This window comes from Scyliorhinus torazame, chromosome 29 (assembly GCF_047496885.1).
Source record: "Scyliorhinus torazame isolate Kashiwa2021f chromosome 29, sScyTor2.1, whole genome shotgun sequence".
Taxonomy (NCBI): Eukaryota; Metazoa; Chordata; class Chondrichthyes; order Carcharhiniformes; family Scyliorhinidae; genus Scyliorhinus; species Scyliorhinus torazame.
Window position 1 is genome coordinate 22,276,224 of NC_092735.1, and position 26,359 is coordinate 22,302,582.

Genomic DNA, 26,359 nt, shown 5'->3' on the forward strand with positions numbered 1-26,359 from the left:
AGTGCAGGCAACACTTTGGGTAGGAGGTGCAGGCAACACTTTGGGTAGGAGGCCATGACGCTATGGGTGATGATATGTGACAATCATAGGTTTGTGCCGGCGATTTGTACGCCAGGTTCCGGGGTGGCGACAGGTGGGGATAGAGTACTTCAGGGAATGGCTTAGAGGTACTGGGTGGCCCCGAGTCCAGAGGTGGCGATATTTGGAGTGTCAGAGATCTGTCGGGTGGATGAGGTGTGTGGGGGGACCTGCAAATCATGTCCACGTGTTTTGGGCATGTCCGAAGCTTGGGGGATTCTGGCGGGGATTTGCGGATGTCATGTCCAATGTGCTAAAAACGAGGGTGGCGCCAAGACCAGAGGTGGCGATCTTTGGAGTGTCGGAAGACCCGGGAGTCCAGGGGGCGAGAGGCGCTGACATTTTGGCCTTTGCTTTCTTGGTAGCCCAGAGACAGATCCTATTATCGTGGAGGGACTCTGAGCCCCCGAATCAGGGGTATGGGTTAGCGACATGGCCGGGTTTCTCAGGCTTGAGAAAATTAAGTTCGCCCTGAGAGGATCAATGTTAGGATTCGTTCGGAGGTGGCAGCCGTTTATCGACTTCGGGGGAAAACAAAACTGTTAGCAGATGCAATAAGGGGGGGGGGGCGGTTAGAGAATGAGGGGGGTAGGGGGGAATTAGTTTAGGCAGGATCAGCGAGAGGAGATGGAGGGACTTGGAAATTGTGTGTATAAGCCATGTTGGCTGGGTGTGGTTGTTGGTTGAGGGGGGTGTTATGTACTGAATTATGTTTACATTTGCAAGTGTATCTTGTTATAAAATCATAAATGCCTTAATAAAAAAAAAAGTGTGTGTGTGTGTGTGTGTGTGTGTGTGTGTGTGTGTGTGTTTGAAAAAATAATTCATCAGTGGGCAATAAAAGTGGCGAGCTTTCCTCCAAAGTGCTGTCTCGACACCTGAAGGTTTCCAGATTCAAATAGTTGAGCATGTCATTTCCTGTTCAAAGCCTCGCATGCCCGGGCACATGGCCTCTCGTGATATATGCGTGTGTTTTATTTTTTTAAGATGTTGCTGAAATCCTGCTGCAGCAGACCAGCTGGCACCATTACATCATTCTGAACTGGAGAGTTTGTGCGCATGAATGTGTGCAGCACTGAATTCCGATTTCAACCGGGTTGCTGGTGTGGATTTTCCACGTACATTCATAACGCCTTCGTCTCCCTTTGTTCTCGTAACCCAAGTCCATTGCCTGGCTTTCAAACTGGATTATAGGTGCGCGCTACACTGTTAGGAAGTTGGTCGTGGCTGAAGTAGCAGCCAAGTCTTGTTTGCAGCAGCAAAGCCAATTGTGCAGCTCCAACGAATGCGCGTGTATTTTTCTTCCTGTCCTTTTTAACTTGCTGCTCACTTTGCAGAATGTAGCGTGTGCCCCTTGGTAACCTGGCTTTTGATTCTGCCTCCTGCAGTTGGGATTCCCTCGATTAAATGGTGTGGCGCAGAGGGGGACTACAACGTGATGGTGATGGAGCTGCTGGGTCCCAGTCTCGAAGACCTTTTCAACTTCTGTTCCCGCAAGTTCAGTCTGAAGACCGTGCTCCTCCTTGCAGACCAGATGGTACGGATTTTCCGAGTTTTAATGTGTGGCTAAATTTGAGCAACGCGTCTGGAAAATGGGGAGGGGTAGCATGTGCTGTAACTGCTGGCACCATCCTGATGTCTGTCCTGTTTGCTTGTCATCATTGACCCCGCCCCCTCCTGCGCCTCATCTTACAGTGCCTCTTCTACAAATCTCATCCTGTATTTAATCCCTATATGTAAGACCATAAGACATAGGAGCAGAACTAGGCCGCTCGGCCCATCGTGTCTGCCCCCCCCCCCATTCAATCATGGCTGTGCTATTTTTCTATGTCCTTGACTTCCCCCGTCAACCATGGATGCCTTGTCCTCCCCTCGCCCAGACCCACATCTGCCGCCTTCTGAGATCTGTGTTCCTCCTGATTTCAATCCACCCACTTTTGACAGCCATACCTCCTTCCATTTGTTGAGGCCCTAAGCTGTAGAATACCCTCTTCTCTCCTCTCCTTTTTTTTTTGTCTCTTCACTCCCCCTGTTTATTCTTTCAATTTCTCCTGCCCCCCCCCACTTGCTACCCCCTCGGCTCCGCCTCCCACCCCTGCCTATTGCTAAAGTTTCTAGTTTCATGTTGCCTCACGCATTCCCTTTTTTAAAAAAAAAATATATATATTTATGAAAGTTTTTAAACAATTTTTCTCCCTTACAAACAATAACCCCCCCCCGGTAACAAAAAAAAACGAGAAATCGCGCAGAGCAAGATATATACATGGCAAAATGATATATTTACACAGCTTTGTACACTGGCCCTCGCCCGTACGTGCCAGTTTCCCCAACCCTTCATGTTATCTCTTGCTCATCCACCCTCCCAGGCAACCCCCCCCCCCCCCCCAAGGTTGCTGCTGCTGCTGTTGCTCACGCATTCCCAACGCAAAGTTGATACTTTATTTTATTTGTTCTTGGGAAGTGGGGCCTGCATTTGATGCCCCTCCCTAAACACCCTCATTGAGTCATTGCTGCGGGTCTAGAGTCATGTGTAGCCAGACCAGGTAAGGATGGCAGATTTCCTTCCCTGAAGGACATTAGTGAACCCAGTGGGTTTTTTCGACAATTGGCATGGTCATCATTAAAACTTTTAATTCCAGATTTTAAAAATTGAATTCAAATTTCACCCTCTGCCGTGGTCCCCCAGATCATTACCCTGGGTGTCTGGATTACTAGTCCAGTGACAATACCACTATGCCTCCACCTCCCCTGGAGTACAAGTGGTGGAGCACACCGCCACCTTTCATAGATTTCATAGAATTTACAGTGCAGAAGGAGGCCATTTGGCCCATCGAGTCTGTACCTGCTATTGGAAAGAGCACCCTACCCAAGGTCCTCACCTCCACCCTATCCCCATAACCCAGTAACCCCACCCAACACTAAGGGCAATATTGGACATTAAGGGCAATTTATCATGGCCAATCCACCTAACCTGCACCTCTTTGGACTGTGGGAGGAAACCGGAGCACCCGGAGGAAACCCACGCACACATGGGGAGGATGTGCAGACTCGGCACAGACAGTGACCCAAGCCGGAATCAAACCTGGGACCCTGGAGCTGTGCAGCAATTGTGCTATCCACAATGCATAACCGAAAACCCTCCCATTTTAAAAAGAACGCTGAATGGGGAACCACTCTGAAACCTGAAATTGCAGAATCGGTGTCTAAGTGCCCAACCGAAAGTAGTAATGAGGAAGCATGCCTGCCTGCAGGAAATGTGTAGATTTGAGTGCCTGGAACATTGGTAAATAGTGGGCCAGGACCTCTGTGATTAACCTTTTAAAAGGAAGTCTGTCACAAGAAGCAAAACCAATGTAAGGATCAGCTTGGCGAATCCTTGTGTGCTAATGTATTAACCTTAATGAGCAAATTACTGAATCCCTGATTTTTGCACACTTGGCTTAATTGTTTCTCTTCCCCCCCCCCCCCCCAGATCAGTCGAATCGAGTACATTCATTCCAAAAATTTCATCCACCGCGATGTTAAGCCGGACAACTTCCTCATGGGCCTGGGCAAGAAGGGGAACCTGGTTTACATCATTGACTTTGGCCTGGCCAAGAAGTACCGCGACGCACGGACTCACCAACATATCCCATACCGGGAAAACAAGAATCTGACCGGCACAGCACGATATGCCTCCATCAACACTCATCTGGGCATTGGTGAGCGAGTAGCCTAGGCGTGGCCCAATGTCGTATTTGGTGGGACAAGGGGCTGCTGCAGAGTTCGGGTGATATTAACGGATAGGAAAAGTTAGCAAGGGGAAATTATAATCTTGGGTGAGGGTGGGTAGGCGAGGGAGGGAGTCGAGGAGGCAGCGAGCCAGATTGATTGGCTGACGTGTCTTGTTCAAAGTTTTATGCTGTAAACGCAAGGAGAAAGTACCGCAGAGAGGCTCGATGTGCAGAATTTGGAAGTAATAGATTTATGAGAGTAATCCCTTAATGTCACTGCTAGTTATTCCGAGTAAATCTTGGCTCCTGACTTTTTAAATGAAAAAAAAAATCTCCACAGAGCAAAGTCGCCGTGATGACCTGGAATCACTGGGTTACGTCCTGATGTATTTTAACTTGGGCTCGTTGCCATGGCAGGGACTCAAAGCAGCCACAAAACGGCAGAAGTATGAGCGCATCAGTGAGAAAAAGATGTCGACTCCAATCGAAGTGCTGTGCAAGAGCTATCCATGTGAGTGCCTCCCTCCACTTCCTGTTTTAAACTGGTTGCTACGGGTTTCCTAATTTTGCAGCGGCCGCCGGGTATTTTGAGATCAGTGCGGATGAGTTCCCTCGTGTGTGTGTGTGTGTGTGTGTGTCCCACCCCGGCGATGCTCCGAGTCTAGGTGCCCTTCCGGTCCCACGCCCAAGTAGCTGCCCTGTGCAGGTGAGGCTCGTCAGTCATGAGAAGCATCACCAGTCGAACCCGGCCGTGTCCTGGTTCTGTCACTGGGTTTCGCAGCACGGCTTTAGCGATCGCAAATGGAGCCCTGGTATTTCCTTCCTTCGGTGGCACAGCGGTTAGCACTGCTGCCTCGACGCCAGGGACCCGGGTTCGATTCCGGCCTCGGGTGACTGTGAAGGTTGCACTTCCTCCCCGTGTCTGCGTGGATTTCCTCCGGGTGCTCCGATTTCCTCCCACAGCCCAAAGATGTGCAGGTTAGGTGGATTGGCCACGCTAAATTGCCCCTCTAGTGTCCAAAAGGTTAGGTGGGGTTACTGAGTCATGGTGGAGGCATGGGCGTACGTAGGGTGCTCTTTCCAGGAGTCGGTGCAGACTCGATGGGCTGAATGGCCTCCTGTACACTGATTCCAAGAATGGAGAAGCCATGTTGGTACACTAGGCTCCAGGCCGCGGAGGGATCCATAGAATCCCTCAAGTGCGGAAGGAGGCCATTCGGCCCATTGAGTTTGCACCGGCCCTCCAAAAGAGCACCCCCACCTCTGCACACTACCCCACCTTATCCCCATAGCCCCGTCTAACCTGTACACCCGAGGCTGGAATTGAACCCGGCTCCCTGGAGCCACGAGGCAGCAGTGCTCACCACTGTGCCACCATGCTGGCCGGACATTTAATATACATTTAATCTGAATGTGTTGCTGCTCCGGGCTAATTGCTCTGGACTCGATACATGGGGAATTGATATAGCCTAGTGCAGCAGCAAACGATATGTATATAAAATGTGTGCCTTGGGCGAGAGCTTGCACACTAATGTTCCTCGAGGGAAGTGTACAGTGGGGCACCAATGCACTTCTCCACAGGCTCCTCTGTGTTAATTCACGCCTCCAAACCATGCCTCCGTCAGGCTGCTCTCCTCTTGCCTTGCCGCTGACCCCGAAATAAGCCAGTTTAGGTTTACAGTGGCTTGCTGAGCTGTTTGACAGGCGGGTACACCTTGTCAGGAAATTTACCATGTCGCCCCTTCTTTGAGTCTGGTAGCTTGTTAATTGAATGGGCGCTGTTGGGGAAGTCACCGTCATTTTTAACCTGATGTAATGCTGCTGAAGACGAGGCATGGTGAAGTGATGTTGTCTCAGCAGTGCCAAATGGAACTCCTCATTCTGTCTTGGAATTGTGCAGCTCCGCTGCATATAATTCCCGGTTGCTATCGCTAACCTGGCAGAACCGTTGCTGAGCTGGCATGAAACCCTTGACCAATGTACCATATCCTCTGGTCAATGCCTTTTTTACCCCTCCTATTTCCATACAAAATAACCCAATGTCTTTGAATGTCCTAATATGGTAACCCGACTGGCTTCACCTATAGTAATACATTCGGCTGCCATAGGTAGAAGCTATATATTAGTACAGGTATGTGTTTCTTGCTGTCGTGATTGTTTCTTCCCTAAATATCTATGAACATCAAGTGCTAGGATAAAATTGCAGGCGATGATTCTGTGGGGCAAGTTTCTAAATTGATCCTTAACTTTTAGATTTCTCATCGCTTTTCTAAGGGGCAGTCTCCTGTTTGCAAGCATACTGGTGGACTTAACCTCTTGTGGTTTTAGCATTTGGTCTTATCGTTGGCATAATGTTTTCAGATTACTTTTTAAGTGCCTTTTGCCCAAATGTATCCCTTTTACTCTAGATTAAAATGGGTTGAAAGTCCCGCAAAAGACTAAATTTGCTTCTCCATGATTTATCGTGAATGAAGCTGTGGTTTCTTGCTGCTAATTTAAAGCTATCCTGATTTTTGTGCTGCTCCTATATTTCCAACCCCCTGAAGCTTTGCATAGCCCCCCGCTTCCATCTTCTGTGCAGCATTTGGCTTTTGAGCTGATGTACGATTGATTGTGGACGAGGTGGGAAAGAATATTTGCTGGTTGTGGCCTAGGTCTATGCATTTTCTTTCCCTGCACACCCCTCGCTCCCTTTCCCCCCTCCCCCCACTTCCTCCCATCCTGCCCAATCGATGATTGGTCATCGCTTCCGATCCTCCTGCCTGGCGTTTTATCACTCCGTTCTTTCCAGTATTTCTCAGCTGATCGGTCTGTTTCGATATTTCTGTGATCCTAATCTTTTTTTTTTCTCCCCCTCCTCTTCCCCCTATTAGCTGAGTTTTCTACCTACCTGAACTTCTGTCGCTCCTTACGTTTTGATGACAAGCCCGATTACTCGTACCTGCGCCAGCTTTTCAGGAACTTGTTCCACAGACAGGGCTTCTCGTACGACTACGTTTTTGATTGGAACATGCTGAAGTTTGTAAGTGTCAGGCGTGTTACACGTGTACGTTTTGGTGCTGGAAATGCGTTTTTTTTCCCACTTCCGAAATGTTTCCCTTGGATTTTAACTGCAAGGAAAGCGTGCCCTTACATTGCGCTGTCAGCCCTTTCCTGGCGCCTTGAAGCGATTCATGTGCAAAGGCGGATGCTTCTGAGCTGCAGCAGTCCCTGTTGCCACACCAGGAAGAGCATGAAATTGCGCCGCACCTCTCGCAACCTCCGGGCATCTCCCTGCTTGGCAGGTGCGGTGGCTCAGGCTGCACACTTGCCTCAGGTTGTGGGTTCACGGCCTACTTCCAAGGACTAGAGAGTCCAAAATCTAGGCCCTCACTGCAGTGAGGTACCGAGTATGCTGGACTGTTTGAGGTGCCCCTTTTCAAATCAGACTTTAAAACAGGGGTCCATAAACACTCTTGTGTCCTTCACCCGCCTGTGTCTATGTATTAGCACAAGTTACCTCACAGCTCCAGGGTCCCAGGTTTGATTCCCGGCTTGGGTCACTGTCTGGGCGGAGTCTGCACGTTCTCCCCATGTTTGCGTGGGTTTCCTCCCACAGTCCAAAGATGTGCAGGCTAGGTGGATTGGCCACACTAAATTACCCTTGGTGTCCAAAAATGGTTAGGTGGGGTTACGGGGATAGTGTGGAGGTGTGGGGATAGTGTGGAGGTGTGGGGATAGTGTGGAGGTGTGGGGATAGTGTGGAGGTGTGGGGATAGTGTGGAGGTGTGGGGATAGTGTGGAGGTGTGGGGATAGTGTGGAGGTGTGGGGATAGTGTGGAGGTGTGGGGATAGTGTGGAGGTGTGGGGATAGTGTGGAGGTGTGGGGATAGTGTGGAGGTGTGGGGATAGTGTGGAGGTGTGGGGATAGTGTGGAGGTGTGGGGATAGTGTGGAGGTGTGGGGATAGTGTGGAGGTGTGGGGATAGTGTGGAGGTGTGGGGATAGTGTGGAGGTGTGGGGATAGTGTGGAGGTGTGGGGATAGTGTGGAGGTGTGGGGATAGTGTGGAGGTGTGGGGATAGTGTGGAGGTGTGGGGATAGTGTGGAGGTGTGGGGATAGTGTGGAGGTGTGGGGATAGTGTGGAGGTGTGGGGATAGTGTGGAGGTGTGGGGATAGTGTGGAGGTGTGGGGATAGTGTGGAGGTATGGGGATAGTGTGGAGGTATGGGCTTAGGTAGGGTGCTCTTTCCAAGGGCCGGTGCAGACTCGATGGGCTGAATGGCCTCCTTCTGCACTGTAAATTCTATGAATGATGATGATTTACATTGTATATTTATGCATGCCCTATGTTTTTTCATGTATCGAACAATCTGTACGCAGAACAATACTTTTTCATTGTACCTCGGTACACGTGACAATAAATCAAATCCAATCCAGCCTGAAGAACTGTAGTTCTCTCCGGTGTCCTGGTCAATGCGAGTGACGATATTAATTTTTTTCAATTATTTAGTGATTTTCACATTGTAGGTCCCTTTGAGCTGTTGAGTGTCTTGGGATGTTCCATGGTTGTGAAAAGCATTATGTAAATGTAAGCATTTCTTTTAACAGAATTATGTTTTGAGATGCTACTGTCCAAAAATGCTATAATTTTTTTACTTTAAAAAAAAAAACCCAACAAATGTTTAAATGGGAAAGATATCTGTGCTTTAAAAGATTACGGTCCTCTTTTATACCTGGGGTGGGGGGGCGGACATTGAGATCCAAAAGGAGCTGAGCCTCCAACAAAGAGGAGCCCGTCCCTGTTGGTCACCAGCCACCAATTTGTCCTGTTTATTTTTAGTTAAGCTGGCAAGTCACATGGCTCTGAGTAATTGCAGCAGAGGATTCTTCAGCTCTGCCTTGCCTGATTCACAGGGTTCGCTGATTCACCTCGTGGCGATGTATTGCCAAATGGCTTTCCCTTCACGTGGTGACAAACCTGTACACCTCAGTCAACCCCCCCCTTGCAGCGTAGCCCTGAACATTTAGCTGTCCCCTGTTCTTTACCCATAGCACTTGTTACTTTGCCCTTTTATATTAATATTGTGTGTGTCTGTGTCTCTTTGGTGCATTGCTTCTTTCCACCCTGACCCCCACCCACCCAAAATAAATTGTGGTGGCGTTCAATATGCGGCTGGTGATCTTTGTTCCTGATATTTGCAGGGCGCAGGGCGGACCCCAGAGGAAAGCGAACGGGAGCGTCGGGAGCACGAACGGGAAGAGCGTGTGGTGCAGACGCGCAGTTCAGCAACACGAGTCCTACCGCCTGGAACGGGGGCTGGGGCAGTGGGTAACCGGCTACGGAACGGACAAGATGCGGTGCTGCCGACCCAGGCATCTCGGGCACAGCAATCTGGTCAGTATTCTCTTTCGCTCACCCTCTCCTTTTCCGCTCGCTGATTTTGATATTCATTCAGACCCTAAGCAATTGGTTACTTTATCTCAACACCGATTCATTTTTTGTTTCGGTTGAAAGCATTGTTGCAGCAGATCTTTTAGATTGTGGGTTCAGTCTCCTGTCTCTGTCTAGAGACGGGGGAGAATTATTTAGCCCCTCAAACCTGTTAACCGTTATGACTAATCTGTGACCTAACTCTGGATACTTGCTTTTGCCCAATATCTTTTACTACCTTTCAGTTAACAAAACTTTTATCTCTGGTTTAAATTAACAATTGACCCAACGTAATTTGCCACTTGTAGAAGAGTGTGAGCAAATGTGCACTGTATAGAAGTGCTTCCTAAGTTGACTCCTGAACCGTTGGGCCATGTCCCACCCTAGAATCCTCAGTGGAAATAGTTTTTCCTCTATTTAGCCCTTTCTGTCCCCCTTACTTTATTGAAATCTTTGAACAAACCATGCTGTAACCTTCTAATTTCCAGAAAATGCGACTTGCAGTTTGTGTAATCACTCTTAGTGTTAGGATACAAGTCTAGATCCCAATTTTAGTATACCGGACGAGAAACCCTCAACAATTTATAAAACTGAAGAAAGGATATTTTACCTGAGTAGTGATGACTCTGGCCCATAGGTATCTTGTTTTGAACCAACTTTACGCAGAATAACACCCAAAGAAATAACTTTACAGTTAACAGTTGAACACTTCTTAGATTTTTCCTTTTATTTAGCTCGCCATCTACACCTGCCACTCATATTCGAACAAAGCAACCCAATGCAGCTCAAAGTCCACTCATAAATAAAGTTAGCATTCAGTTACTTGCTCTTCTCTATGCAGACCTTTGGAGAGAGGCACTTTCTGCAACAGCATGAAAATCTATCTGTCGTGTCAGACTCCCATCCAATCCTGTGGCAAACTGCTAAAGCCACAGGCAGGCCTGTCTCTTCCAATTAATTGCATCATATGTATCCCACCTAAGATGTCCCATGACCTGCTTAACTAGGATTAAACACTACTCCTTCATAAATGATCTACACTCCAAGGAACCTCTCTTCTATAAACAATATTCCATTAGTCATCTATGTAAAAAGGTAAATGGGTAAAATCAATGATTACCTCACCGTTGCCACTCAATCACAGCTTTGGCAGACACACTGCCTGTATGTATATATTTGAACCTGTTTTTTTAAAATAATACCACAACAAAATAAGAAATATACTATATATTTTCTTACATCGCATAGAATAGAACTTCTTCTGCAGTGCAGCAGGAGGCCATTCGGCCCATCGAGTCTGCACTAACCCTCTGAAAGAAAGCCTCACTCCCCCGCCCTATCCCTGTAACCCCACCTAAACTGCTCATCTTTGGACTGTGGGAGGAAACCCATGCGGACACTTGGAGAAAGTGCAAACTCCGCACTGATGGTCACCTGGGGCCGGAATTGAACCCTGGCGCTGGGAGGCAGCAATGCTGATCACTGTGCCACCGCGCCACCCAAAACTAAACCTTTGGGGTCCGGATATCATTCTGATTTAAAGAAAAATAAAAAATGCTGGATGTACTCTGCACACGTCACCCACTGCTGAGCATTTCCACTGTTTTCTGTTCTGGATTTCCTGCATCTGCAAAAGCATTTTGCTTTTGGGTCATGCAGGTAAATCTTCGCTGTGCTTCCTCTCCAGACCAAAATATTCCTGCTAATGTATGGTGTTCAGAACTGCTAATACTCCAGGGGTGGTCTAACCAGGGCTTTGTGTACTTGTAGTATCACTTCTGGCTGCGATTTTCTCGTGCTCAGAACTCAGAAGACCAACATTTAGCTTTGTCCCTGCCCATGATGTTTTAACCATCGATGGACAGGAACCCCAGAATTCCTACGGGCCCCATTGCTTCTAGCCTTTCGCTGCTTTCGAGAGTGCCCTGTTCTATCCTATTTCTGAGTTAAGTGACCTTGTGTTTGCTGGTATCAAAATCCAGCTGCTGCAGTTTTGCATCTCCGGTTAATCTATTAATGTCTCCAATTTTATCCTTCCACCTATACTTAAGATGCAGCCTGTGGCTGTGTCATCAGCAAACCCGAACATGTTGGCCTCTGCCGCATCCTGTGCAGCCATTGGTATTTAAATGGCACTTTTTGAGATATCTGCAGCTGTTGCCAGCTGCAAAAAGAGCGACCCACAGTGTCGTTAAAACATTTCGCAGATGTTATGCAGCAGCCCGTGACTTGAGCCGCGTGAGCTATTGCCGAAGATGCCCGAAAGCTTGGCCTTGCTTTACGCAATCTCTTAAAAGGAGAAGAGAGAGGTGGAATGGTCCAGAGTTTAGGCCCTCGGCAGCTGAAGGCCCGGGCACCGTTGATGGAACGGTTTAGAAACAAGACCAGAATTAGAGTATGAAATGTGAGAGGGCAATAGGCCCAGTGGAGAGGAGAGATGTCAAAACCAAGGATTTGAATTTTAAAATATGGTTCCTGGTTAAGCAACTAATCTAGGTCCATGAGCAAGGGGATGATGCACGGGACTTGTGCCAATTGGGAACAGGTTAGCAGTGTTTTGAATGATCTCCAGTTCAAGTTTTAGTCTCCTTATCCGAGGAAGATGTTCTTGCCCTGGAGGGAGTGAAGCGAAGGTTTACCAAACTGATTCCTGGGGATGGCGGGACAGACCTGTGAAAGGAAATTGACTCAGTTTGGATTATATATCATAACCTTTAAAATTCTAACAGTGCTAGACTGGGGTAGATGCGGGAAGGATGTTCCTTATGGTGGGGTTGTCCAGAACCAGGGTCACAGTTTGAGGATATTGGATAAACCACTTGGGACTGAGATGTGGAGAGGCTTGGTAGCACAGTGGTTAGCGCTGTTGCTTCACAGCCGCCAGGGTCCCGGGTTCGATTCCCGGTTTGAGTCGCTGTCTGTGCGGAGTCTGCACGTTCTCCCCGTGTCTGCGTGGGTTTCCTCCGGATGCCTCCAGGTTTCCTCCCACAAGTCACGAAAGACATGCTATTAGGTTAATTTGGACATTCTGAATTCTCCCTCTGTGTACCCAAACAGCGCCGGAATATGGCGACTAGAGGTTTTTCACAGTAACTTCATTGCAGTGTTAATGTAAGCCTACTTGTGACAATCAAGAATAATTTTTTTTTTTTAATTCTCCACCCAGAGAGTGGTGAGCCTATGGAATTTGCTACCACAGAAAGCAGTTGAGGCCAAAGCATTGTATGTTTTCAAGGAGTTAGATAAAGCTCTAGGGGCGAAAGTGATCAAAGGATGTTTGGTTTGGGGGGGGGGGGGGGGGGGGTTTACTGAGTTGGACGATCAGCCATGATTTATTTTTAATTTAGAGTACCCAATTCATTTTTTCTAATTAAGGGGGCAATTTAGCATGGCCAATTCACCTACGCTGCACATCTTTGGGTTGTGGGGGTGAGACCCACGCAGACACGGGGGAGAATGTGAAAACTCCACACGGACAGTGACCCGGGGCCGGGATCGAACCCGGGTCCTCGGCGCCGTGAGGCAACAGTGCTAACCGCTGCACCGCCGTGCTGCCCCCTATCTACCACGAGTATAATGGCGCAGCAGACTCGAAGGGCCGAATGGCCGCCTCTTATTTTCCATGGTTTCTGTCAGCCAAGCGATCCTGATAATTTGGCAAAAGAGCGGAAGAGGTGGTAAGTGAGGTAAAGTTGGGTATCGCCCGGCCTTCCCGTGGAGACACATGTTGCATTTTCAGTTGATCCCATTGTGGGACAGTGTGTCGGTGAGCAAGGGAAAGGCGGTCAAGAATAGTTCCTGGGCAGTTGGGGGTGGAAGAGGCTGGTGGGTGGGAGCAAGAAGCAGCTCATAAATATGATCCTCTGGCAATGATTGGAACCAATTCGCTTCACTCCTCCAGGGCAGGTGGACAATGGTAGAGAAATGTCGATTTTAACAAATACAGTGAATAGTTGAGTTCCCAGGATTGCTTTCTTGTGGGATGCAACTTGTCGTCACCTACAAATGTACAAGAGCTTCACCCTCCTTAAAGCCTTTTTTAAAAATTAAGGACTTTACCAAATGCCTCCAGGTAGTTTTCTGGGAATCTGGAGCTTCAGCTATGACGATGGGTTGGTGAAGCTGGGACTGTTCTCCTTGGAGAAGCGATGGTTGAGAGGAGATTTGCTCGCAACAGTGCAAATAGAGGGTAGAGTAGGTGGGGGTGGAAACACTTCCCACTGCTGGAAGGATCGAGATGAAGAGGTGATTGACAGAAGAAGCAATGGCGACACGGCTTTTAACACAGCGAGTGGTTAGGATCCGCGGGGCACTGCCTGAGTTGTGGTGGAGGCAGGTTCAATCGTGGCTTTGAAAAGAGAAATATCTGAGAGAGAGAAATTGCAGGGCTATGCCGAGAAGGTAAGGAGTGGTACCAGGTGAATTGTTCGAACAGAGCCTGCATCTGGACACGATGGGACCAATGCCGCCTCCTGTGCTGTAACTATTCTGTGATACAAGTCTGTATAAATAGCATCCGTCTATGTCCCTAACCACTGGTCATCCCTTCTCAAATAAAAACTACCAGGTTCGTCAGGCATGACTTCTCCTTTACAAAACCATGCTGACTCTCTCTGATCAGCTGAAAATGTTTAAGGTGTTCAGTCACTCTATCCTTCATTATAGACCCTGGTCATTTCCCGACAACAGATGTTGGGTTGTAAGATTATAACCTTGACCATGCACAACCTAGATTGACACTGCCCTTGAGGGGCAGCACGGTAGCACAAGTGGATCGCACTGTGGCTTCACAGCGCCAGGGTCCCAGGTTCGATTCCCCGCTGGGTCACTGTGCGGAGTCTACACGTTCTCCCCGTGTCTGCATGGGTTTCCTCGGGGTGCACCGGTTTCCTCCAAAGACGTGCAGATTAGGTGGATTGGCCGTGATAAATTGCCCTTGGTGACCAAAAAAGGTTAGATGGGGTTATTGGGTTGCGGGGATAGGGTGGAAGTGAGGGCTTAAGTGGGTCGGTGCAGACTCGATGGGCCGAATGGCCTCCTTCTCTATGTTCCTTGTGCTGAGTGATCGCTGAGCGGTCTTTGTGATGGCTGAGCGTGAGCGGGGGGCCCCACCCACCCCTCTTCCTGGTTCAGGTGCGATTAGTAAGATCCCACACCACTATTCAAAGGGCAGGAAAGGTTCCCCACAGTCGGGCTTGTATACATCAAAAGGGCTGCTGTTGGTGGGGGCCTGGCTGTGTGGAAATTGGCTGTTTTTGTCTGTATATCGGGGACAACCCTTCATACGTCACTGACTATGAAGAGCTCCAGAATGTGAAAGGTGGCACACACCTCTCTGTTTCTCTCTCTCCTCCCTCCATCCCAAATATTATCTGTGAAAATTACAGCTTTTTAAAAAGTTCTGCCTTCCAGCAAAAACACTGTGTAACTTCCTGCTGTTGTTTCGTCTCAAATCCAGGCCCCTGTCTCAAATATCTCAACTCCGCCATCATAACAATAGCTCCTATCTATGGAGGGGCGAAATTGTCCAAGGTTCCCTGTCTTTTTTCCCCACTGGATGTGGAAGTCACTGGCTGGTCCAGCATTTGTTGCCCCATCCCTAATTGCCCTTGAACGGAGTGCTGGTGTCACAGGTAGGCCAGACCGGGTAAGGGCGGCAGATTTCCTTCCCTAAAGGACATTAGTGAACCAGATGTCACAATGGTCACTGAGACTAGCTTCATGTTCCAGATGTGTTAATTGAATTTAAATTCCACCAGCTGCCGTGGTGGGATTTGAACCCGTGTCCCTAGAGCATTAGTCTGGGTTACCAGTTCAGTGACATTACCACCACGCCGCCATCTCCCCATCTGATCATGAAGGCTACCTACTGATCATTTGTGGAGTGGGGAAAAGTGTTTGGGTGAGTTGTTAGATTCTTGTTAGAAATCAACGTGCTTCCCCACCCTCATGGGACACTGTCATCACAATCCCTGATGCCCCCACTGTCGAGAATTGCACCTGGGTGGCACGGTAGCACAGTGGTTAGCACTGTTGCTTCGCAGCACCACGGTCCCAGGTTCGATTCCCGGCTTGGGTCACTGTCTGTGCGGAGTCTGCACGTTCTCCCTGTGTCTGCGTGGCTTTCCTCCGGGTGCTCCGGTTTCCTCCCACAAGCCCCGAAAGACGTGTTGCTGGGAAATTTGGACATTCTGAATTCTCCCTCCGTGTACCCGAACAGGCGCCGGAATGTGGCGACTAGGGGCTTTTCACAGTAACTTCATTGCAGTGTTAATGTAAGCCTACTTGCGACAAAGATTTTTTTTAAAAATACAAATGTGGCCACTTGGCCAGTATATTGAATGGGGTGTGTGTAAAATAGTCGTGAGGCAGAACTTCATCTTCTGGAGTCCTGCAAAGAAGTTTGTTAATAAACGTTTTAAAGAATCGGGTGTAGACGACTTAGTTTTGCAAGGAGCGCAGGAGCTCCGCTTGCCTGTGCTTTGAAAAGTCACCCAAGGTGTGTCGACTGTTGTAAAGTGGTTTGCTACTGGCCATGTTGAAGCAGTCAAGCAGCACATCCCAGTACCACATTGCCTCTTAAACGTTGCCTTGATTGCAGACGGAAAACCAAACTCTTTCCCATGTGGCAACAAACGCAATTCAACCGTTTTCCTTTTCTCTCCCTTGTTCTGCAGCAAATACCTCACCGAGACCCATCTCTCGGGCCGAGCGGGAGCGCAAAGTCAGCATGAGGTTACATCGAGGTGCTCCCGCCAACGTTTCTTCCTCTGATCTCACAGCGCGGCAAGACGCCTCGCGCATTTCAGCATCACAGGTACCGGGCTGTCACTGTTCTTTGTCACCGTGATGTTTTTCCCAGGACCCCCTGTTGGTTTCTGTTTTAATTTGATCTCTAGATTGGGGAAATTGCACGGGAACCTGGCACATGTGTTGGCACGGGTAGCGTTGTGATTGTGTTACTGGGCAGGGGACCTGGACTAATGCAGGGACTGAGCGTGAATTCCGCCACAATTTGAATTCGGTTTACATTCTTGTAAATCTGGAAATGAACCAGTGAAGTTAGGTTGATGTTTTAAAACTCAACTTGCGCCCTTATTCCCTTTTTAAAAGAAGGAATCCTGCTGCATCTGTCAAGTGGTCTAACGCGTACGGTCCCCCACAAATGCGATTGATTATTAACTTTCCTCTGAAGTCGATGAACAAAGCAGAGTCCTGGAATCGCCACCGCCTTTCGCGTTAGTTTGGAAATGTCTATACTCATCATGACCGTTCGCGCCTTGAAGCAGTTGTGCTGGTAGGTGCACTGTCTGGGAGGAGGTCGCAATGGGTTGCACCCCCTTGCCTCTTGAGTCAGGACCTCTGGCTGTGTCTCCCACCCCAGTGCTTTGATGGTCACACGTGACGCGGCCCAACAGGTTTTTGAGCACCAACCTGCAAACCCTCCCAACGCACGCCGCTGGCAGGCGGTAAAGACCGGGAGAGATTCCTGGTCTGCCATGTGATTACTATCCGTAGCTCCCGACTGCGACGTGCTTGGAAAAGAGTAGGATGCTGCCACAGAAACTCGCGACTCCCTGAATGAACTTGTAACGCCGCCACCACCGGAGTATCTTTGAGTTGCTTTCAATAATTTTAATTGTTTTACAATTGTCGTCTTCAGCTTCTGCTGGTCTGCTGTGCCATTGGTGCTTGCTGCCCTCTGGTGGCGGTGCTCGTGGTTTTAAGTGTGGAAGATTGCTGCAGAAGCCATCGCTGCCTTGCCCGGTTTGATTCTGTCTGGCAAAGAATGGCCGTGTTAACTCAAAAAGCCTTCCTCCCTCGCCTGTGGCTAATTGTCGCTTGCTCACTTTTTCTCTGGTGGGAAGCGAATATCTTGGCATAAAAGTAGTTTTGTCAAGCCTGGCGGAGAGAGGGTGACAGGTTGATAATTAAAAGCAGAAAATACAAAACAGGGCAGGCAACCTCCGCAGAGAGCAAAGCAGAGTTAATGTTACAGATTAATGACCCGCCAGCAGAACTGACGAGAAAGGGTGCCCCAGCACAGTGACAGTAAAGCCCCCCCCCCCCCCCCCCCCCCCCCCAACATTGCCGGCATCAGGCCCCTCTTCCCCCATCACTGGTATCAGCTCCCCACCCCAGATGAGCGGCACTTGCCATGTCCCCAACCGCCTGGGGGCTCCAATGACCTCTGACCCCCCCCCCCCCGCCCTGGGGCGTGGCCATCACATCTGGGGAAGGAGGGATGCCGGGAGCTGGGGCCAAATCACCAAAAGTATTTGAAGGTTTCTTTAATTACGCTTAGCTGGTTCACATCCAGAGAGGGAGTGAATCAGATTGCGTCAAGGGGTGGGGGTGGGGAGCATCACACTCCATTCAGCACTCGCGTGAGGTGCGCAAGGCGGCTAGAGATTCGCCGGGTGTGCGCACGTTCTGAATCCCACAGATGCTACTTGACCAGCTGAGGATTTCCGAGTACTTTGCTGCAGTCACAAGTTGGTCATTTGCCCTCCAGCTGGTTGTGTTTTTTTTTTTGCTTTTGTTTTGCGTTCAGGACAGAATGTGAATTGGCCTGATCTGTTTTATAACTGCGTGTATTGTCAATCCCGGAGAGCTGTGCAGTTCATTGAAGTGCTGCAGCTGGGGGAGGCTGATAGTCACACAGCTCCTTGAGGCCCTCTGCTGGTGCATCCCAGAGTTGTTGCAACCCCACAAAGGCAGCAGTACTCTGATCATGACTAACCTCACTTACAGGCTCTCGCATGTATTACGTGCGCACGCACCCACCTCTCCCTATTTAATCAAACCCAAGTTTCCCCCAAATGAAAAGTGTGCATTTTTGCTTATATCGGCATGAACTTGTGGTCCAGTGGATGGTGATCAGCACCCCTCTGTATCTTCAGCCGACTGCCCAGCCTCCTCCTCTCTAACCAGGCATACGGCTGAGACTGATTCTTTCCCTGTCTGGCACCACAACGGGTGCATACTCTCAGGCACGGTTCGTTGGATGGTAACCGGGAGTAGAAACCCCAACTTGTTTTTCCCACCTGTCCCTTCGCCCATCCCTGGGGACGGTGGTCAGCACTCTTTGGCCCTCCTGGCTGTGATCAGCAGAAAGTGGGCTTTTAACTGCAGGAGAGCCAGATGCCAAGCTCGTGGTGGATGGTGGTGGTGGTGTTGGGGCATAGAGGGTCCGGTGGCCTGCCTCGCTAATATAACATTGTTTTGTTTCCAGCTAATGAATTGATTGGAAATTGAAAATGGCTGTTTTTGTGTACTTTACCATCGATTGCTAGGGTTTATGCATGTCTTTTTTTAGGGTGATTTATTCCAGCCTTAATCTCACTGTAAACATTCTCTTTACAGACCAGCATGCCCTTTGAACATCTGGCAAAGTGACTAGTGTCCCCTCGATCAGCAGGTGGTTTGGTAAGTGGCAACTCAGTTTCGTGTGTGTGTGTGTGTGTGTGTGGCGCTCGTGTGCGTGCGTGCTGTCTGCCTGCATTTCTGCTCATATTTGTTAATGAGGGGACTAGATACGCATGCAGGAGAAGGGAGGAGAAAGTTTATGCCAAAAACATACATACACACATGGAGCGGTGGACAGAATGGCCTGTTTCTGTGTTGCAGACTCGCAAGGTGCAAGTTGCAGACTGTGGCGTTAAATATAAATTTCAACTGACACTGCTGCTAATAAGCTGCGCACTCCGGAAGGTTTAAGTCCAATCTTTTATGTCCTGTGCACATCTGAAATCTCCCAGATGTGTAACCATAGGTACTTAATAAGTGACTAATGAAGCATAAGTTCTGGTCGCCTCATTATAGGAAGGATGAGGGTGCAGAGGAGATTTACCAGCATGCTGCCTGGACTAGAGGGCATGTCTTATGAAGAAAGGTTGAGGGAGCTAGGGTCCTTCTCACTGGAGCAAAGAAGGAAGAGAGGGGGCAGCTCAGTGGGTTAGCCCCTGTTGCCTCACGGAGCCGAGGTTCCAAGTTCGATCCCGACTCTGGGTCACTGTGCGTGTGGAGTTTGTACATTCTGCTCGTGTTTGCGTGGGTTTCACCCCCACAACCCAAAGATGTGCAAGGTAGATGGATTGAACACGCTAAGTTGCCCCTTAATTGGAAAAAATTAATTGGGTACACTAAATTTAAACAAAAAAAAAGCAGGAAGAGAGGTGACTTGATAGAAGTGTACAAGGTGATGAGAGGCATGGATAGAGTGGATAGCCAGAGACTTTTCCCCAGGGTGGAAATGGCTGTCACGAGCGGGGACATAATTTTAAGGTGATTGGAGGAAGGTATAGGGGAGATGTCAGAGGTAGGTTCTTTACACAGAGTGGTGGGTGTGTGGAATGCCACTGCCAGCGGAGGTGGGGGAGTCAGAGTCATTAGGGACATTTAAGCGACTCTTAGACAGGCACATGGACAGCAGTAAATTGAAGGGGTGTAGATTAGGTTGATCTTAGATTAGGATAAATGGTCGGCCACAACATCGTGGGCCGAAGGGCCTGTACTGTGCTCTACTGTTCTATGTACTTCCTCTGGTTATTGATGTCCACTTGTCAGCTTCGGGTCAGTGAGGACTTCCTGTCGTAGGAACAGGAGCACTTTGTCCCTCGCAACCTGTTCTGCTATTTGGGTGAGATTCAGTGAGATCGGGGCTGATCTGTGACCTGACTCCTTGCACTCTTGAGATCTATCTTTGGTTAGCAGAAGTTTGCCAATCTCCAGTTTAATACTGACAATCTAGCTTCAGTTGTGCGCTGAGTTGCAAACTTCTAACCGCCTGGCGCTGGTTTGTGGTATGTTTCGCAACCCCATGGCTGTCTTCAATGTGGGCCAAATTGTATGTTAGTTTTGTCAGAGGTGGCCGTGTGAAATTCGCTACCCCATATTTAGAATTGACTGTTAGCTTGAGAAGCTCCTCTTTCCCCCCTCGGTGCTGGAGTGAGTGAGCGCACCACTCGATTAATCAGGCTGCAGCGTCATAATGCAGACCATGACCTTTAGTCTGTTTGATCGGAGGGCTTTTCCTCTGGCCTCCTCGGTGCGGATTCTTTGCAAAAATATGAGTTCTGGCTTCGGTGTCTCAGTGACGGTTATTGAGCCTGTGTGTGTTGCCGGCACTGTTTGACTGGGGTGGGGGGGAAATGGGACAAACTCTGCCCAAATCTTCCACATCATTCTTATGTGATCTTGGGCAGTGCAAGCAAGGCTCCAAAGAGAGTGGCAGTGGGCCTTCCCCCCTTGGGGACATTGGCAATCTCTTTCACCTTGCTGCTGCTTTTCTGCACTGTAGAGAATTAAGGTCTCGGCTCGCATCATGAAGTAACGGTGGGCATTTGTCCAATACTTAGAGAGGTGCTCTCTCCGTAATGTTGCTGCTCCAAAGAGCCTCCAGTGCTGGAAGGTAAATGCAGTCCTCCTTGCCCATGCCTCCAATAGGGGGTCTCCAGGCCCTGATTGGAAACCGAATATTGGGTTTCCACTTGGAAATCCCAAAAGACTGGCCAGTTACAGATATGTTGTAATTCCTGATTGGAACCGGGCTTGAGGGAAGGGGTTTAAATTCCCACTAACAATAGCCAGTGAATCGCCCTCCAATGGGAAGCCCCTGGTTTGGGACAGCGTCCATCTCCAATCCAGTGCCGGTGAGGTTTAAGCAGATTCCAAGCTGTCCAAATTGAGACCCCCGATTGGTCAGTTGGGTGGGCACCAAGTTCCCTAGGAAACATGCTGCAGCAAGGTTGATGGGTCAAAGGAGATAGCTTCGCGGCGATCTTGTGTTCCCTCCAACTCGTATTTGCTTTGCGCAGCATCGCGCAGTCTCCCCAAGATCGATTCATGTGCACGTCTTCAAGGAACATGTTGCTTGTTCTGTGGCCTGTTCATTCCCCAGCTCTGCGCGGCACATTCCCAGTTGCTGCGGGATAATGCTTTTAATAACATTGAACTTTCTTTTCCCTCCACCGACCTCTAGATTCCTTCGCTGATTTTTTGCCAAGGATGGGCCGATTTTCTCCAACGTTGACCACTGCGATGGAGCCTTCAGGGAGGATATCAGAACAGGGCTCATACTCACCCACTATTTTATTTGTGCGAGAATAGAGGACGCAAGGCCTCCATTCCACTCTGAGCACGCTTACAATGATCTTGTGTCAATCACCTCAGATTTATTATATACTTTCTTCCGAACCCGCCCGTTTGGATGCTTTCTTTTCTTGGAAGAAAACCCGAATTTAATTTTGCCCCCTCCTCCCCCTCCCCAAAGATGTTCTGCGTGCCACCCTCAAATAGTCAAGGACTTCATTCGAACTTGCCATACAGTCAATTATAAATTAGCCGTCTGTTTCCCCCCCTTCTTTCAAACGCCCCCCCCCCCCTTTCAAATGTTAACGTTACCCCCCCCACCCCCCCAATCTCGGTGTGTGCTCATCTCCCGCAGCGCAGTTGATGCTCGGAGGCGAAAGGAGAGAGGAAGCAAATAATTAAAAATGGTTTTGACAAGCTCCTTTTGAGGACATGTACTAGTCTCTGTCCCGGTTATACTTTATGTTCTTTAAAAAAAAAACGCAAAATGGGGAAGTCCCTGCCCGCTTGAATTTCTTGAGGCCTTCGGCACCCCTGGCCTGCGATTGATGGCGGCGTTCCCAGTGCGGCGAATGGTTCCGGAATCGCCCTCCAGCTTTTGGTGACATCACCACGATTCCTGTAAATAAAAGTGTCCGTATTTGGGGACCATCTACGTTTTTGCTCTCCCACGCCCCGCCCCCCCCAAAAAAGAAAAAACTCATCTCAGTATTCTGACCCCCTGTAGGTAAAATAACTTCCTAGCCTTTTCTGTGTATCCGGGGTGGCTGGACTTTCATGTTTTAAATGGGTAACTCTTGCAAATATTTTACAAAAAACGAGCGACAAAATTTTTAATGGAGGCACTATTCGTGGGAAGGGAATGGGGAAATCCCACGGCAAACACTCATTCAAGGAGTGTGTCCAATCAGAACTTGTCCCATTGTGTCAACTATATATATATATTACAAGTGTATGTATTACAGTATATATAGTGTTGACAATACCAGTGGCATTGGAAGCACCTTGGCTGCTAATTTCTGAAGAATGTATATATTTATTTTGTAGGGTTTTGTTTTAAAAGCTTTATTGTGTTTGGTTGATTGTGTTTCCTTAAAAAAAGAAAGAAATATTTCTGGGGGGTCGGGGGGGGGGGGCAGGGAAATCTGGACGAAGGTTTTTAATCCAGGGTGTAACATTTCAGCGCCGCATCCCCATTTGCCACTCTCACCCAGTGATCTACAGTTTAAGGACTTTTTGCCAAACCAGCACTCCATATTAAGTTTTGTGTGTTTTTTTTTTTTTTAAAGAGCCAGTCTGATTTTTATTTTCGTTGCCGGTTGCGAGCACCCCCGAGTCATTTCCTTGACTGCCCCTTCCTCCGAGACGCCAGGGTAGACATGGGCCTTGACGCCGCGTTCCGGCAGCTCTGCTCAGCCGCCCTGGGAATGATCTGAACGCGGGCGCAGAACCTTGTGACCCGGTAGTTCTGAAGTGCACGATGTTCAAGACGACTGGGGAGAAGCCAAAGACCCAGAAGACCGCTCCGTCGTGAGCCAGTCCAAATTTATACATATATATATATTTTTTAAAACCTAATCTTTTGGGCTGCCAAATCACCACCTGTAATCCCAGTCTGCCAACAACCGTGGCTGAGGCAAATCCAGAGGGAGTCCTGCTACCTGCGCAAGTAAAGTGGTCACACCTGGTAATGGAAAGCATGGGTTAGGGAAATGGGACAATGGCACATTGGCTGCCATTACGTTTGAATGAGATTTTGGAGGGGATGCATTGGCGGAGGAACTGCAAACGCAGTGCCAACTGCTTGGGTTTCCACTTGGTGCTCTGCGTCTGGTGCCAAATTGCTCAACACATAGATGGGCCTCCTCTCGGATCTTGTACTTTTTAGCACAATCAGTGGTATTGCCCCTCTTTTTTTTTTTTTTGAGATAGGTTTTCACCTTCCTTAACAATGCCCAGAAGGTGTTGCTGCTTTGATCACATGGCTGACCAAAAGTGTTCTGTGATGAGTTTTAGTTTTTGCCCAGAGAGTACTAAACGTGGGCGTGTGAAGGGGGGGGGGGGGGGGGGGGGGGGATTGGACGACTGGATTGGGGGGGGGGGGAAGAAGAAACATGTTCCAAAATTATTCGCCCTTCAAACATTTGCGGTGCGGTTGCGAAAAGACCTGATTTGCTTCCAGCAGGATCCAAAGCATAAAAAAAAAGAATACCTTGTATTCCAGAATGCAGAATCGTTTTCGTCAGCTTTGGCACGCTGAAATGTTTACTTTAAAAAAAAAAAAAAAAATTAACTAGACCCAGGCTGTTGCTGAGGGGATTTTTCCAGTCCAGGAGTAAATGTGTGAATAACTCCTCTATGTGTCCCTTTTCTTCCCCCTTCTCGGGAGGAGTGGGGGGCTGTTGTCAGATATTTGGGTGTAGCAGAGTGCGCGACCGTTCCCTAATTTGCAAACTTAAGCGCGTGCATGACCGATTTTGGACAAGGCCATTTCTTTGCCCCAGAGTAGCAACTTCATTAGGTGACCTTGCGCTTTGCGTGCCCGTCGCAGTGGCGTTATCCCTTCACTCAAAATGTAGCGGCGTATTCTTGCCCGTAGAATACGGGTCCATTGAAAGCGACCTACTCAGACAGCACAGTGGCGCTGTGGTTAGCACTGCTGCCTCACCGCACCAAGGACCCTTCCATGTGGAGTTTGCACATTCTCCCAGTGTCTGTGTGGGTCTCACCCCCACAAACCCAAAGATATGCAGGCTAGGGAGATTGGCCGTGCTAAATTGCCCCTTAATTCGGGAGGGGAAGGAAAGAGGGGGGGGAAGCAAGGCTGAGTCCCAACTCCACTGCGTCAAAGCAGAAAATGGTTCACCGCCCCGTTCCAGGTGCCTCTCTTCAAGATTCTTACCCACTGGTTTGGACCTGGTGACCACATTCTCTGCCCCTTCCTCCCCACACACACACAGCCAATACAAAAGTTGCAAAAATTTTAAACCTGAATGTCGCCCTCTTAGTTTTTCTTTTGGAGCTATATTAACCGTGCAACGATGCTAACTTTCTTCCCCCAATCCCCCCCCCCCCCCCCCCGATGACCTTTTTCGGTTTTATATTTAATACACGCGATTCCTAAGTTATTTTCCCATGGATTTTTTTTAACATTGGTATTTCATGAATAACTTTGAGATTTTTTTGTATCTTGTGTAAATAGCGAGTTTTTTTTTTGATTGTAAAGTGAAAACAGTTGCTTCTTTAGTACAGTGTAACATAGTTTTAATTTGTGCAACGTTTTAATTTTTTAAAAAAAAGAAGGGCGGGCACGAGGGGAGGGCAGCATCAAGCAGTCGGCAATGTCTCTTCGCCCCACGGAGTTGCTGAAGAATGGACTACGAACTAGATTGTCTGTCTCTGGTACATTATTGCTCCTTTGTGAAGGAGCAGTGTATTAATCCAACCAAGGCTCCAGGGATGATTGTGGGTAGTGCAGTGTCTTTTTATGCTGTTAATTTTTAACTCTGCTGTCCCTTTCACTTTCTCTCTCTCTCTCTCTCTCTCTCTCTCTCTCTCTCTCTCTCTCTCTCTCTCTCTCTCTCTCTCTCTCTCTCTCTTCCCCCCCCCCCCCCGAGCACTATATCCAAACTCCAACCTGGACAAAAAGGGATCCGAAATTAAACGGAGCCTTTGTCAGCTCAGGGCTGTCTTTGCTGTTGGCCAACCATGTGATCCTAAAGACTGGGGGTGGGGGAGTCCTCTGTTTTTGTGGTTGTTGGAATCGTCAAAACTTAATTCGAGTGGCGTTGAGAAGCGGACCTTCCTTTCCAAGCCGGCAGCCGCTGCTGCTGTTTTACTGTTTATACCGCTGAGTTTTGGCACCAGGCTGGTGCTGTGGGTGTTGGGTGCCAGCCTTCATCCCAGCAAGCATTGATGGCACATCATGGCCCCCTGTTCTATATTGTATTTATTGCACACTATCTTATGAATGTATGTGTGTGTGCGTGCGTGTGTGTGTGTTTTTTGGCTATTGACGAGATTCAGGGGAAGGGACTATTTTAGCAATTAGCGGCCTTAGACTTTCAGCTCAGTTCAATTGCTTTCACTCCCGAGTTTTAGCCTGTATGAAGCATGTGGTGATTGCTCCTCCTCCAGTGTCCTGTACGACCTGGTATGAGGTGCGACAGAGTAGCACTTCACCCTGGCCCCACAAACCTAGAAACTCAGCGATTTTTAAATGGAGGAATGCTTGACATGTTTACATGGTATGGACTGCTCTTTGAGAAGAGGCGAGTTAAATTTTTGGGGGGGGGGGAGATTAAATGTTTGCAATAAAATAGCAAATGGGAATGTCCTGTGACTTGACCGTTAGTGTTGCCAGCGATAATGTCTAGGCTTTTCTGTTCTGTGTTAAATGGGGATTGTGGTTTGTTCCTCCCCCGAGGGAAGCCCATCTAAATGTGAACTTAGCTGAAACGTTCAATGCTTTGAACTGCCCTCCCCACCACCCTTTTTTTAAAAAAAAAAAGAAATGTGCTCTCTTGACTATTCCGCCTCAATGTCTAATGTACAGTTCTCTATTCCTGACACTATTTAACGTTATTTACAATGCAATTTAATATGGTTGTTATTTGTGTACATTTTAAAACTTATAAATAAAAGGGAGAGGAAAAACATCACAGCGACGTCTATGTTTCTGGTTGGTGATTTGGTTGAATGGCGTGGTCTTGGAATGTCTCCAATGCCGACTCGAAGGTGTCTAGATTGACCTCTCCTCTGCAGAAGGAACTGCTGGGGTCTGCCACCTATTTCTACATGGTGGGAAGAACATACAGATATTGAGGTTTCCTGGTTGCCTTGCAGAGACCGGGGATGATGGATGGACGCCTTCAGAGTTCCTGGAGAAAACAGCAGTCGGTGTACCTTTATAAGGGGAGCTCCTTCAACTGCTAGCCATCGCTATCCACCAGGAAGCTGGATGTGATTTGTAATCCTGTGGCTGCAGGCAGAAGAGAGCAGCAATCCCGCAGGTCCGGCCTGTCTACACAGCCCTCCAGTTACCGTTGTCTGTACTTTTATAAT

General features: G+C 48.6%; 1 protein-coding gene across 1 annotated transcript in view; it reads left to right on the plus strand.

Moving 5' to 3' along the window:
* Positions 1–25,953, plus strand: part of LOC140403925 (casein kinase I) — a 39,376-nt gene extending 13,423 nt beyond the window's left edge. Inside the window, exons 2-9 of the mRNA XM_072492173.1 lie at positions 1,467–1,615; positions 3,551–3,779; positions 4,132–4,302; positions 6,665–6,813; positions 8,974–9,166; positions 15,880–16,019; positions 18,569–18,631; positions 21,186–25,953. Of these exons, the coding sequence (XP_072348274.1) occupies positions 1,467–1,615; positions 3,551–3,779; positions 4,132–4,302; positions 6,665–6,813; positions 8,974–9,166; positions 15,880–16,019; positions 18,569–18,601 (1,064 nt within the window). The 3' untranslated portion in view covers positions 18,602–18,631; positions 21,186–25,953. The remainder of the gene's footprint in view (positions 1–1,466; positions 1,616–3,550; positions 3,780–4,131; positions 4,303–6,664; positions 6,814–8,973; positions 9,167–15,879; positions 16,020–18,568; positions 18,632–21,185) is intronic.
* Positions 25,954–26,359: the final 406 nt, after the last annotated feature.